The sequence below is a fragment of the Lampetra planeri genome, chromosome 4 (assembly GCF_965212315.1).
Source record: "Lampetra planeri chromosome 4, kcLamPlan1.2.h2, whole genome shotgun sequence".
NCBI lineage: Eukaryota > Metazoa > Chordata > Hyperoartia > Petromyzontiformes > Petromyzontidae > Lampetra > Lampetra planeri.
Window position 1 is genome coordinate 6,885,280 of NC_136110.1, and position 14,203 is coordinate 6,899,482.

At 42.6% G+C, this 14,203-nt stretch overlaps 1 protein-coding gene across 2 annotated transcripts in view; it reads left to right on the forward strand.

Moving 5' to 3' along the window:
• The first annotated feature begins 1,451 nt into the window (after window positions 1-1,451).
• Window positions 1,452-14,203, forward strand: part of LOC144717628 (rab11 family-interacting protein 1-like) — a 29,002-nt gene continuing 16,250 nt past the window's right edge. For both annotated transcript variants that reach the window (XM_078593139.1, XM_078593141.1), the window contains exon 1: window positions 1,452-2,637. In XM_078593139.1, coding sequence (XP_078449265.1) covers window positions 2,291-2,637 — 347 coding nt within the window. In that variant the 5' untranslated portion in view covers window positions 1,452-2,290. The remainder of the gene's footprint in view (window positions 2,638-14,203) is intronic.

The window sequence follows — 14,203 nt, forward strand, 5'->3', positions numbered from 1 at the left end:
GGTGAGTGGGTGGGTGGGTAGGGGGGGAAGGGCTTTAGGGCTCGGGTATTTAAAAGGAGTGGTTGTGGAAAGCGGATGGAGTGGGTTTAGGAGTATGGGGCACGTAAAGCGAGGGATGGGAGGAGATCGATTAATTTTGGCAACGGAGATGAGTCGGTGGAATTCTGTCGACCCACGCCGCAGCTGGGTTAACCCAGTACCAGGCTAGGTGCGCTTTGAGGCCACGTGAAATGTGTCGAAATGCTTGCTGCTAGACGGGAGGTCTCGGGACAGACCCAGCAGGTGCGATGGGGTGGCTGAGATGACTGGTAAGATGCGCCAGCTGTACCACCACCAATAACCCCGTCATTCGCCACGAAGTGACGGTCACGTCACCACGGCGCCTGTGCCAGGCTAGGTGCACTTTGAGGCCACGTGAAGTGTCGACGGCTCGCGGACAAGGAGGTCACGGGACAGACCCAAGGTGCCCATGAGTTGACTGACTGGGATGCCTTGACAGGGCTGTACATAATGCAACGTGGCAGCATTTGCAACTTTAATCGTCATAGAAAAATGTTAGTGTAGTCGTGTAATACCATTTAAATGAACTATATGACAATTGGAAAAAAACTGTTAATCAGGAAAGATATTTCGTAAGTAGGGGAGTCTCTGTCTTGCGGTATTTGCAAATCAGTTTGGCAACGGATGGAACCGGGAATCCGCTCAATGTCCCTAAGATCTGGGGATGAAGATCTCTGTATTCCCAGGTCGAGGTTTCGGTCTATGGGTGACCGAGATGGCAGAGGGACCTCTGAGTCTGTGGACATTTTTAAAATGCCCCTTAAAACCGATTTATACGCTTCGGCTCATTCAACCTTTAGTGAATCTAGAAAGTTATTCTTAAAATGTATTTATACTATTACTTTTACGCTGAGTGTGTGCTGCTGCTGTGTCCTGCACAGCACTTTGAGATCCTTGGTGAAAAGCGCTAAATAAATGTATATTTTTCTTTTTGGTTTTTTCGGTAAAGTCATGTAGAATGGAAATAATAAAATAATAAAAATAAAACATAATAAAATAATTCTCTACGTGACTTTACCGAAAAAACCAAGAATATGAATCCCTGCAGTCACGAAAGCTTTAAATCGAAATTTAAATGTATATTCTTATTTATAGCAAAGACGTCACCCATAGCATGAGGGTGTTCAGAGGGGTGGGGTGAGAGCGAGGAGGGCGGGGCTAGAGGTTAGAGGGCGTGGCTAGAGAGAGGGGAGGCGGAGTCAGCCATCTGGAGGCGTGGCTATATACGCGGCGGTTTGGAAATCGTAAAGCGGATACGTGCCGCCTGCGGGAGTGAAGTCGCCACGCGATTGGCCCAGGCGCGTTACGCGTCATCGTCGACGGTCGCGTGCGCGCCGCTAGCCAATGGGCGACGCCGCGAGCCCACCCCAAGCGCGCTATGGAATTAAACGGGGGCGCTCTTATGGCAACAAGGAAGCGTAAAGGGAGGCAGGAGAGAGGACGGACCGCGAACGCCTTTAACAACAAATTGTAGTTCTCTAATTGTACATACTTTAGTGATGCAAGTCGGGTATTCTCTTTACAAGATTGTTCTCGAAATTATCGACTCTTTTCCCGAAGTGTGTTGGGGTTTTATTTTTGGCGGCGGGTTCTCGTGTTGAGTGAAAGATTAAGTGGCTATTTGGTCACGATTTTTTTTTCTTGAGTTACATTTGTGTTTATTTTTTGTTAAGTGGTTTGGTTTATTTTACGTGTTGTGATTAAGAGTTTTGGTTTATTTGTAGGGTTCGGTTAGAGATGTAGAGGTCTTTTCATTCACACAGTACAGTACAAACATACAACGCACATACGTGACATACAGTACATTACACGTACAGTGGAAGTGGATATTTGAATAACTGAGCTCACGCTTGTATCCAACACATTAATATACAACTCATTAAGTTGTATACCGCACACTTGGCGTAACATACACACAATACATAGCACACGCATACTGTACGTGTAACTTTAATATACTTGTGAAATATAGTATACATCAAATACAGTAATACAAGATATACAAAACGTACATTCTTCCCAAAAAATACAACTACACACGTAAATCCTTACTTGAAACTATACAGGCTATTTTACAAACATTGTTCATAATATATAGTGGCACAAATACACACCAAACACATTACACGTCTTCAGCCCATAAACTTACCACATCCACACACAAACAAAACGCCACGCACGGGCAAGACAACTCATATAGTTTAGCCCCAGGGTGAGACGATCATCCAGCATGGCCCTGTCAGATCAGTCTCAGGTGTGGTTCCCCACACACGTGCAGGTCACCGTGATCCAGTCTCGAGGTCTTAGAATCAAGGGCAAACAGGGCCTCAATGACGCCTACACCCTCATCCAGCTGGGCAAGGAGAAGTACTCCACCTCGGTGGCCGAGAAGACTCTGTGCCCACGCTGGCAGGAAGACTGCACATTCGAGGTGCCTGCGGACGCCTCTTCGGCCAAGAAGAGCACCCTGGTGCTCACGGTGATGCACCGGGCCCTGGTGGGTGGTGACAAGTTCCTGGGCCAAGTCACCCTGCCGCTCCGTGACATCTACCAGGACAGCACACGCAAGAAGACCCAGTGAGTGCCTTCGTGTGTAAGGGGTTTTGCACTCTTGCGGCGTTGTTGGCGAACGTGGTGGTTGTGTTGTTGATTGTGTTGTCCTTTCGATTGGCTCACCTGGAGGTGCAGTTCCAACCGCACGCTCCTCTGTAGTGTGAAACCATGTTCTCGTTTTACATTACGCATCGGCTGGGCGTCATATTGTGTTCTTGCCAGAACATCAACCACAAGGATGCTCACGGGGGTAACCCATTACTGTTTAAGTTGTGTTGGTATTTGTTGAACATTGTGTAAGGCTGAGTTGCCCCACTAGGTTAGTTCTCTTGCTGCTGTGAGCATGGATTCAAACGTATTCTGTAGTCTTAACAGCACATCGCCCATAATAAGACTTCACTGGGTGCTTTCCCATGGGGTCATTGTTATCTTTGTATTTGAGTGGGTCATTGTTCAGAGGTCAGGATGTTGCTGCTCTATGGTATGTCATAATGGATGGCAAAATGTTTTTTTTTACCAGGACAGTGTCCACAAGAAAACCTATTGGGTGTCCTCTCGAAGGGTCAACTATTGTTGGTGGTGTTGCCAGTATATGTGGTGGTGTTTGGGGATATCTGAGGACAAAATAGCTCAAGGGGGCATCTTGCTTTGCCACTAGGACACATGGGTTTTCACTCTGCTTTTGTTGAACTTTGTCAATCTTACCAGCATATTGTCTCTAAGAAGACACACTCTAGAGTGTGTTCCCAAAAGGGGCCACTGTTGTAATCGTTGGTGTTTGGTGGATAATATTCCAGAGCTCATCATGCCATACTGCCACTTGACTGGAAGTCAAACTGGGAGTCAAAATGTATTTTTGATGGGACATTGTCCACATTAATACCACATGAATTCCCTCTCAAAGAGTCGACTAGGCCCTTGTTCTTGTTCATATTGCAATGTTTAGTTTGACGACCTCGGTAGGGGCCAGTGCACACACGGGCAGTGGCATAACTAAGAAAAAAAATGAAATTGGCCATACAAATTTTAATGTAAGAATTATTAACTGCCACGATACAAGCACAATTGTGAAAGATGTCCTTGCAAAAGATGGGTGATGACTCTCATTGGCGTGATTTAACAAGGGCATATTCATTATTTTTTTGGCAGAAGCACATCCCAGTAGGATTTGTCACTGGCTGGCACGAAGGCATCTTGTGCAGCTGCTGTCCCGTTGGCAAATCATACCCACACACAAATCCCCCCCCCCCCCTATCGTGCGTGTTAACTATTATAAGAATGTTGGCACAAAGGAAATCATGGTAACTGCTGCCTATAGACAAATCAGCCTTGCCACTAGTCTAATCCCAGATTGTTGCCACTAAGGCAGTCAAATGTAGCTTTTGTCAGCAAAAAAACTTCACGGTCTGAACCCTAACATAACAAGCTAATCTATGAATATTTGTGACAAGTTCTGGAGTAAATTTGCACATTATATGATTGAGTCTGTAGCTCAATGATGCTCTTGAAATGACTAACTTTAACTCTGTTCCTTAAATCATTTGTTCGTCACTTTTGAATATCACGACGTGGGGCAAAATTAGAAATAAATGTTACAATTAAAACTAGGGTAACATCTTCTTAGGTTTTTTTCGGTAAAGTCACGTAGAAAGTAAAATAAAATAAAAACAAAAATCACGACGTTTCGGAGGCAACACAAGCCTCCGAAACGTCGTGATTTTTGTTTTTATTTTATTTTACTTTCTTCGTGACTTTACCGAAAAAACCTAAGAAGATGATTCCTTGCAGTCACGAAAGCTTCAAATCTAGAACTAGGGTAACAGGTGTAATCTATAAAGTGAAAACAATTTAAACGTAGTTGGTCTGGACGTCCATTATGTATTTTGAACCTCTTTTGCACTGTACGTAGCCAACCGTGGTCATCGGAGGTGCAAATGGTTTGAACTTCAGATGACAAATCGGCAAAATGAACAATGGAAAAGCAGGCAGTGGAGGGAGGAAGAAGAAGCGCGCTCGATGGAGGTGGCGGGCGAACGTGAAGAGTGGAATGCGGGGGAATGGAGGAGTCCTTTGCCCAAACGTTGGATGTTAATGGCTGAGAAATATTGACAATGATGACATCGGGCATGTACATTGATGTGAGTTATTAATATTTGTGACATGATCTAATGGGAAGGTGGCAGGTGACCAAACAGTTTTTTGTCAGGAGTTTGTAATATTTTCTCTAACGATTGGTATTTGTAAATTTACAGTTACGGAATGTATGCTTTCATTCGAGAAGAAACATGTTGAAATAAGAGGCAGAAAGGACAGCTGTTAGTGTCTGAATGTGTGAATGTATCCATATTTACATGAGTTGTATTGAAGCAAAGAAATTCCATGCTTTGCCTAATTTCCCTTTCCGTGGATACAGCATTAGCAGTGGCATTGTCAGTGGCATTGGGCACGTGTTTAAATTGCATGTGTAATTATGTAGTGTTTTAAACACACATCGAAGGCGAAAGCTTTAGCCTGCATATCTGATGTATTTTAAATGTTAGGAGTTTCTTTGTAAAGCCCAGGTCTAATTAATGTAAACATCTGCTAACTCTGTCCGTAAAAATGCAAAGCTAATGCTGACGTAAGGCACTATCGTAATACCAAGGGCTAACTGTAATTATAAGGATAATTGCCTTATTTTATAAGCTATTTTATAGAAAATTCGGCTATTGAAATTGCTAATATTTCATCAAACGACTGCCAGTTCTCTAATGGTCAGAAGACCAACACATCTGCTTTCTTGTCTGTAGGTTACATATTTTGATAAAATCTCAGGCAATGTAGAGTGTAGATCATTGAAAGCAATGTCCAGCGTACAAAAAACAAAACCTGCACTGTGCCGGTGTTAGTTCTGTGCATGTTTGTGTATAGTGTTTCCGGCAATTCATTGCCTTTGCCTTATGACTTTGCAACGTTAACCGATGAGGCATTTTAACTTTGTAATTCATACACCAAGGCATTGTGATTTCATAAGAGGCAATGTACACTTATATGGCAGTTAGAGCATGTGCTAAAGCACTTCAAAGTGACATATTTTAGATGACTTACACTATGTAATAGATGAGTCTTTTTTTCTAGTTCAAGTTGTAAGCGATTAAACTGGAAAGCATTAAACACTTGTTGTAAATACCTTACTTTAAAGTTGTACTTATTCCTTTCAATTACAGCATCATGTATTATCTGCTTGGGTGCAATTCTAAATTTTAAACATCATATCTGTCCTTAACAGTGGTCCTTACATGTTGGTTTTTTAACTCAATGTTTTTTGAGGATTCTTTCAATGCAGCTAATACGTGAAATATCTTATATATCCACCACAGCTCACAGTGATGACATCACATGCTTTTGTTATTTCTTTTGTAGATTTCAATGTTCAATTGTATTGTGAGAATTCTAAAAAATTCTCATTCCCACATTTTTTGTATGCCAATGGAGACTATTATCACAAATTAATTAACACATTTATGGGAATAGATTCCAATTATAATTGAATGTCAGGTCGCTCATGCAGAAAATTAATTCTTAAGTTAACATCTCATTTCAAATGATGAACGGGGTGAAATAGGTTAGTCTAAATGTCATCGAGAAATGTTATTTAGGCTGCAAACAATTTACCAAACCAGTCTTTCAAGTTATTCGTCTATAGTGTTGTCGTCATATCACGTCATGGCCTGTTCAAAACACTGCAATCAATGTGGTGCAAATCATTCCCTTCAACAGATGTAATCCTCCCATCTCCTTTCTGCCACCATGACCTGTTAATAACATCCCACATATTTATTTGGCATCTACTTGTCGCTTGAATATCAGTTGATGCCACCATTCCAAGTTATAATCTTTTGTTAGCATTCTAATTAATTGCCTTGTGTGATTGAACCTTTTTTTATTAATAATGTGAAATAGTAGGAGAGAAAAAAAGTAAGCCAGCCAATTTAATAACCTTCACTAAAAATATAATGAAATCGGAAAAGTTGTTGGTTTACACATGATAGATTACTTTTTTTCTTCTATATTCTGGTGGCTTGTGAATGCAAAAATGGACTTCTCGGCAATTGGGCACCTGCGGATTTTATTAAAAAATCAAACGTACAGCCATAGAATTATGTGAAAATTACCGTTGGTAATGAGGCATAAAATTGGTGTAAAAGAAGCTGAGGGCCGGATCATGGGAAAATTTGACAGGGGTCACCTAACCCATGAAAACTGTTCTCAAACAAAGAACTTCATTAAGGTCACTTGCTGAGCACACACATCGACCTTCCAATAAGTCCACCCCTGGCATTTGTGGAATGCGGAGGAGGCTCTGCTCGCTTGCCTGAGCTTTAGACCGCATGGAACGCCGTGATAGGGCTATGTCTTGCCTCGTTCGAAAAATGGTCTTTGCGAGCCACTTGCACAGACACTGACCAGTATGCTGTTTCTTGCTTAAGCACTCATTCACTCCCACCAGCCTACTTGGTAAGGTTTTTTTTTTGCAACTGGCTGCCAGCCTGCTTAATGTGTTTACCAAAAAATCCACTCACACATGCGGTAAAACCTGCTTAACATCGTTCTCATTTATGGAAGCCTATGATTAGTCACATTCTGCACATGACAGGCATTTACAACTGCTACAATGGCATGTTTTCATGTTAAACATACCTGTGTAAAGATTAGTGATAACCAGCATGCAGTGCTCACTCTTTTTTGACATGTGTAATTTTAGGGTTTGCATAAGGTTAGCCAAACCTATGCAAACACAATAGTGTTGTGTTCTATAATTGTTTTAAATAAACAAAGGATACTGGCGCACATGCTTAAATCATCTTCCCATGGCTAACACTGGAGTGAACGATTCTTGTCTGGCATCCCCTGGCCCCTTCGCCAATCCGTACTGTCTAGCGCGGTAAAGTATGGTCACACAAACCCCTGAGTTGATATAGCATGGGGAGGCCTTTATCCAGCAGTGGACTGCAAAAGGGCTCTACATTATTATTAACAATTGATTGATATTTGGAATTTGGGCAGTGTCAATAAGAATTGAGCCATTGATTATATGAGTAATGTGTGTAAAACTAAACATCACAAGTCAGACATTGTGACCGAAGTAGCATGGGGAACCCTTCATCCAGCAGAGGATTCGCAAAGGGCCCCTAAACAGTTGTTATAATTAATACTGGAATAAGCATGATGACTTCACAACCTTTCAGCTGTTTACAATTTAAGCACGTACGACTTTTTAAAGCACACCACACAACCTGCCCTGGATGTTGTAGCAGCTCCGCAAAACGAGCAGCTACGCTAAAAAGGTCTTTCTTTGCACGTCTGAACTATCGAATTAAATAATAAAGCCATCATAGAATATTTATCCGAAAATGCTGTGTACGAAGTAAACAAGGTTTCTGTCTCCTCGCTTTTAATTCGTTTGGTTTTCCCGCTTTGAGGTGCAGATTGAGACCCAACAAAAGGTGTATTCTTTTTCTTCATTCGAAAACTTTCCAGCAGTCAATATCTCCGTGGCCTCTCTATGCGCTGTAAAGAAGGGCCGTTGTCCGAAACGTCACCAATTATGCACTTTTTTATGGTAGCGTTATTGATGACCTCGTCAATTTGTTTTTCAATTGTACTTGTACAACAATTCCAACGCAGTATCACCATATAATTTGTGCAATCCTGCCGGTTAAGATTTTCTAGCACATTGAAGATTATAGACCCCCAGCAGAAAACGTGCATGTGATTCTGTCCTAAAAATTTGTAAGAATATGTACATTAACATGAGTTCTTAAATACAAAATAATTTCACGTGCTCGTGATATTTTCATGAAATCATCGACGCTTCACGCAAATTATACATACAATGACATGCTAATGTTATGTTTGCACTCGTATAGTGAACAGAATACAAATGAGATGAACAAACTTAAAAACTATACGAATGGGTCTGTAAAAATGAGACTAAGAAGAATTTACTTGGAATCGATTTGTGATCACGAGTTATGGCAAATCGTCGAATTTGCGAGGAGGCTAGATCCGTGCATGTTTAGTGCATAGCCTGCAGCTTTCAACGCAGCACATCAACTGCAGTTGCACAAATAATAAACGCGAACACAGACGCAAAACTCAAGCTGGATGACATTGTCGTGTGTGTATTGGCGTTCTTGTGAAATGTTTAGGTTTCCAAGGGGGATTCCACGTTTATGCAAACACTCGCCTGATGACTTCGTGTGGTCACTGCCGTCCAGCCGTATGCTCTAAAGAGACGCTAAAACTCATTTACAGTCCCGCGTCTCTCGATGTTTCCAGATGTGACGATTCATTATCGCCCATGATGATCTTTTATTATGAGAACAAAATATTGGAACCTGATATTTTTACAATTACAATAAAAAACAACATACAATCACTTAATTAAATGCAATATTGTAATCGTACTCTTTGGTTCTTTCGGTAAGTCACGTAGGTAGAAAAAATAATAGAGCGCGACGTTTCGATCGCAACAACAAGCGACCGTCTTCATATTGCGATCGAAACGTCGCGATCTATTATGTTTTCTACCTACGTGACTTTACCGAAAAAACCAAAGAGTATGGATTCCTGCAGTCACGAAAGCTTCAAATTAAGACTGTAAAAGTAATAATATCCTTATTAGTTTACAGTTAAAATACCAAAATGAGTATTGGTAATTGAAGCGGCGATACTAATGATATCATTACTGCGTAGGCTTTCACGGTTGTGCTGCATAGCTCTCCGATGTGTTTTCGGCTTGTGCCCCGTGTTGTTCCTGACGAAGCTCCCAGCACGTTGAGCGAAACGTCGGACAACATGACGAACAACACGCGGTACAACCGGAAAACACATTGGGGAATGATGTTGTTATTATAATGGTCAAAGTGGTTCCCTGCTGGAACTCTTCTCCTGTTTACAGCCCTCAGCCAGTGATGCCAATTCCACATTCCTATGGCAGTGGGAAATCCTTTTTATTGGACAAGTGCGGTTGACTCTGCACAAAGTGGTGTTTAAGAGGGATGATAGACTCACTCAACCTCTGACCAGGAACTTGAGACCTTCCGATAGCAATTGGTGAACTCTATTGCTGTATCACCTGGTTGGTAATTGCAGTGCTAAAATACAGCGTGATACAATTCACTAATACGCTTAATTTTCATTTGTATACGTGCAGCCATATTGACTGTCGACTGTTGCTGTGTAGGTTGTGGAGGCGATTTGAACATACTTTGCCACGCTGGTAATTGCAGGTTGTTGAAAGCAAAAGGGACATAGATGTGTGAGCACAGTATGGCACGACAATATATTTTACCACGCTGCTCAAAACCTAGTCCTGCTGCAGTCTATGAATACAAATTCTATGCACATTCAAGCACGATTCAAACTCGTGCCTGCTTTACTTCCGAGATCAGATGAGCAGGTGCAATCGGTGTGATTTGGTCATCGGCTATGAATTACATTAATTTACAATAAAAAAAAATATTGACATTCATAATACAAAATTTGTATTGTAATTATATCGTTATTAAAATAGTGGTGTTGTATTATCCGATTACGAAGACGGGTCGTGAGGGGTGGTGATTTCATGGGAGGGGGGGGCCTTCATCCCACAGTGGGTAGATCAAGGATGATAACGGAAATGAATAAGTACACGTACAATTTTAGCATACATAGTTTTAGATTTGAAGCTTTCGTGACTGCAAGGATTCATATTCTTAGGTTTTTTCGGTAAAGTCACGTAGGTAAAAAATTTTAATTAATAAAAGTAACATAAAAATAAAAATCGTGCTGTGACGTAACCGTCACAGCAATTGTGCTGTGACGGTTCCACCTGAAGACGGAAGCTTGTGTTGCCTCCGAAACGTCGTCATTTTTATTTTACTTTTATTAATTTTAATTTTTTACCTACGTGACTTTACCGAAAAAACCTAAGAATATACATAGTTTTGTTTTCACGGAAATCTGGTTCTCTGAAATGGGTGAAAGTTAAGATTGTACAGCATGGGACCTCGGTTGCCTTGTGTGGCGTGCACTTGGTCCCGCAGCTTGTGCTGGCAGTGGAATGTTTTTGAGATTTATTTTTCTCCGCATTCGCCCTGGAAATTCTGTGCTGCAGAAACAGCAATGACACCATTTTCCAAAGAGGCTTACCCGTCAAGCTGTTTCCTTGCTTCGCTGCAGACGGTGGCGGTCGAGGCGGAGGAATTGGTACACGTTACTTAGTCATACTTTTCCACTCCGTTTAGAAGTAACAAATTATTATTCAGGTCATTGCTAATACAGTTGCTGGAGCTTATCTTTCTATGCAGTTTGTACTTATGGGGTTACGTATTTTATTTCCTACACTGAAATGGTGCAGTTGCTCGTAATAGGTCATTTCAGAATAGATGGAGTTAGATTGTCGATTAGTTATGCTCAGAGAGAGCTATGCAAACTTGAATGCACATACATTTTACTGGCAGGAACCTCCTGGTTACACCAGCCTATGGGGGATTATTGTGTCCGTCGTGCAGGGAGGGGCTGGGTGGGGAGGGAGGGGCTGGGTGGGGAGGGAGGGTGGGGCTGGGTGGGGAGGGGAGGGTGGGGAGGGTGGGGCTGGGTGGGGAGGGTGGGGCTGGGTGGGGAGGGTGGGGCTGGGTGGGGAGGGTGGGGAGGGTGGGGCTGGGTGGGGAGGGTGGGGCTGGGTGGGGAGGGTGGGGCTGGGTGGGGAGGGTCGGGCTGGGTGGGGAGGGTCGGGCTGGGTGGGGAGGGTGGGGCTGGGTGGGGAGGGTGGGGCTGGGTGGGGAGGGTGGGGCTGGGTGGGGAGGGTGGGGCTGGGTGGGGAGGGTGGGGCTGGGTGGGGAGGGGCTGGTCACCCCGTGGTGCCCTTATAAAACTCAACGTTTAACCTACTCACGCCGGCTTGTGCCCGCCCTCACAGTCAGACATATTTGCGGAATACACCACGCCGCCGTTGACCCTGGCCATTGACGGAGCAACTCAACGTTCCTACCAGCTCCCTCCGCAGGAATGTGTTAGGTTGTCCAAAAACACGAGAGTTTACGTTATGTTTCAGAGTCTCTGAATGTGCTGTAATGAAAGGAATGGAGGAATGTTCCTCGTTATTTGTGTTCTTTCTCCCTTGAAAAAGAGACTGCAATTTCAGTGGTCTCTTTACCGTTTCTAATTAAATGTTTAGAAATCAAGGAATCCTCCGTGCGAGTGAAAGAAAGCCCCCCCCCCCCCCACATTGAGATCGGGAGGTGGGATCAGAAGCGGAGCTCGCTTGACGTGTAGTTTATTTGCAGGACTGCGTGGAAACAATACTTTGCTTATGGATAATGAATAAATGGGAAAGAATTGGAACGTTTGCACAGCGGTTTCATTACACGAGAAATACCACAAGCTGGGAATATTAATGAGTGGGTGCTCACGCTACTACTGCATAACTGTACATTTGGGCACTGGACTGGCATGAAGAGCGAAGCAGGCACCGAGGTGCAATTAACCCGCCCGACAGCGCAACAAAAAAAATCCCATAATGAGGATTGAAAACTTGGCTGAAATGTAGCGCACCCCATCGTGTTTGACGAGAGCATTTGATGCTCATTTCTCCGAAATTCAAGCAGCCGAGCCAACAATGGATAGAATATTCATCGGCGTTGATAATCGGACCAAATGGCACCGAATCAGTCGAATGTAAATGTTAGCCTTGCTGCTTACTTAGCACAAGTGTTCTCTTTACGATTGCTGTTCATAATTAGATGAGCGGTGTTGTCTGTGTTGATTGAATGTTTTGTGTGTCCAGTTTATGTCCATATTTCAGCATCATTTGCGGACCTCGGTGTCCTATTTATAGTTCACGAATGCATTGCTTAACGTTTGATAAGCCTTGCCTCTTCATTCCGGCATTGCTCATTGGATTTATTATACTTTAACAGACAATGTAAGTGTCGGGGAAGGGGGGAGAGGAATCTTTGCACCTCTAATTTTGTTATGTCGACAGTGTCACATTTAAGGACAAAGGCCGTCAGCCTGTGCTATAAAAAGCAATCATTGACAATACGTTATGCCGCAATACATTGTGTTACTCATACACATGTGCACTCGTTATGCGCGTGCTATGTGACATTTTACTTAATCCGGTCTGTTTAAAAAAAAAACATTTGGTCGAACAGGTGTGAGAATATGTACGTATGTGTGTGAATGGGGTTGCAACAGTGGGGAGCGGAAGTGTAGCATTTCGCACGCTGTGCTACGAACCTGGTGACCCAAGTTCAATTCCCACTCTCGGCCAACACAAGTGACGATTATTTGAATCGGTCGTCGGCCTTCCCTTGGTCAACTCGGCCTCAAATTAGTACCTTGTGTGATGTGTAAACATCGCCACTGGGGAGACAAAATCGGCCACGCGTGGTGCTGGCCACCCACCCCATCGTGTGCTGTGCCGGCCTTCATAGGTGTTCACTAACAGTTTGTTAAGGCTAGAGGGGAGATCTTTTTCTTTATATTTTAGGGCAGCAATGGTGTAGTGGTTAGCACACTCTATTACAATTACAAAAACATTGTTTTTATTCCTGGCCACCTATAGCTATTGGAATATAAATTTGGCCTGTCCCTCAACCAAGTCAATTTAGCCTAAAATGTGTACTCCGTGCAATGTATCGACATCAGCACTGGGAAGACAGGCACCAAAGGTGGTGTTTGTTGATTCTACCACTCAACCCACTCCATTGTATGTAATTCTGTTTCTGATAGGTGCTCGCTGACAGGACTGATGCCGAAGTAAAGTCACCAATGCACTTAATATTGCATATTTAATTTAAAGTAAAACAGAATTATTTTTCACTTTAAGAAGTTTTTTTTTTACAACAATATCTATTGGGTAATGGTATCATGGTCCCAATGCTGTTTGTTTTGTTTAATTGTCAGCTGAATTAGTGTGTGTGTGTGTGCAATATACAACACATTGTCACAATTCACAATCATGGTTCAGTTGAAGTATTGATTCTCCTTTGTCTTGTTTTTGCCATTTTGTTGTATAGTTTCAGAATGTTTCTGTCTTCATAGATTTTTGTTCGTGCCATTTACTGAACATAATATGCATATAATTTGTATATAATTAGAATATATCCAGAATAAGTGGTACACACATGCGATATGATACATTTATTGCCATCATAATAATCGATCCTAATGGATGCATTTTTAATATGTCATAATCCACATTTCTCTTGATTGTGTGTGTCTATAGCAGTCACATTTATATGCGATATTAATCTAGTTGTTAAGAAATGAATCAAGACATCATTACAAACGTATTGAACATACGCGCATATTTGAATTGTTTTGGATTTTTGTGCATGCACCCATACAGCAACAAATCCCCTGATCTGAGTTCCATTCCCAGCCACGGCCAACATTAGTGGACAATGTTTGAACAGTTTTTGGAAGGGGGTGCTCCCTATGTCCACTCATCCTTACATGAGTACCTGCTGCTGTTTGTAAACATCAGCGCTGGGAAGACAAAGACAGCTGGGCGGATGCTCGCCACACTGCGCCCTCGTTCGCCATGCAAGCCTTTCGC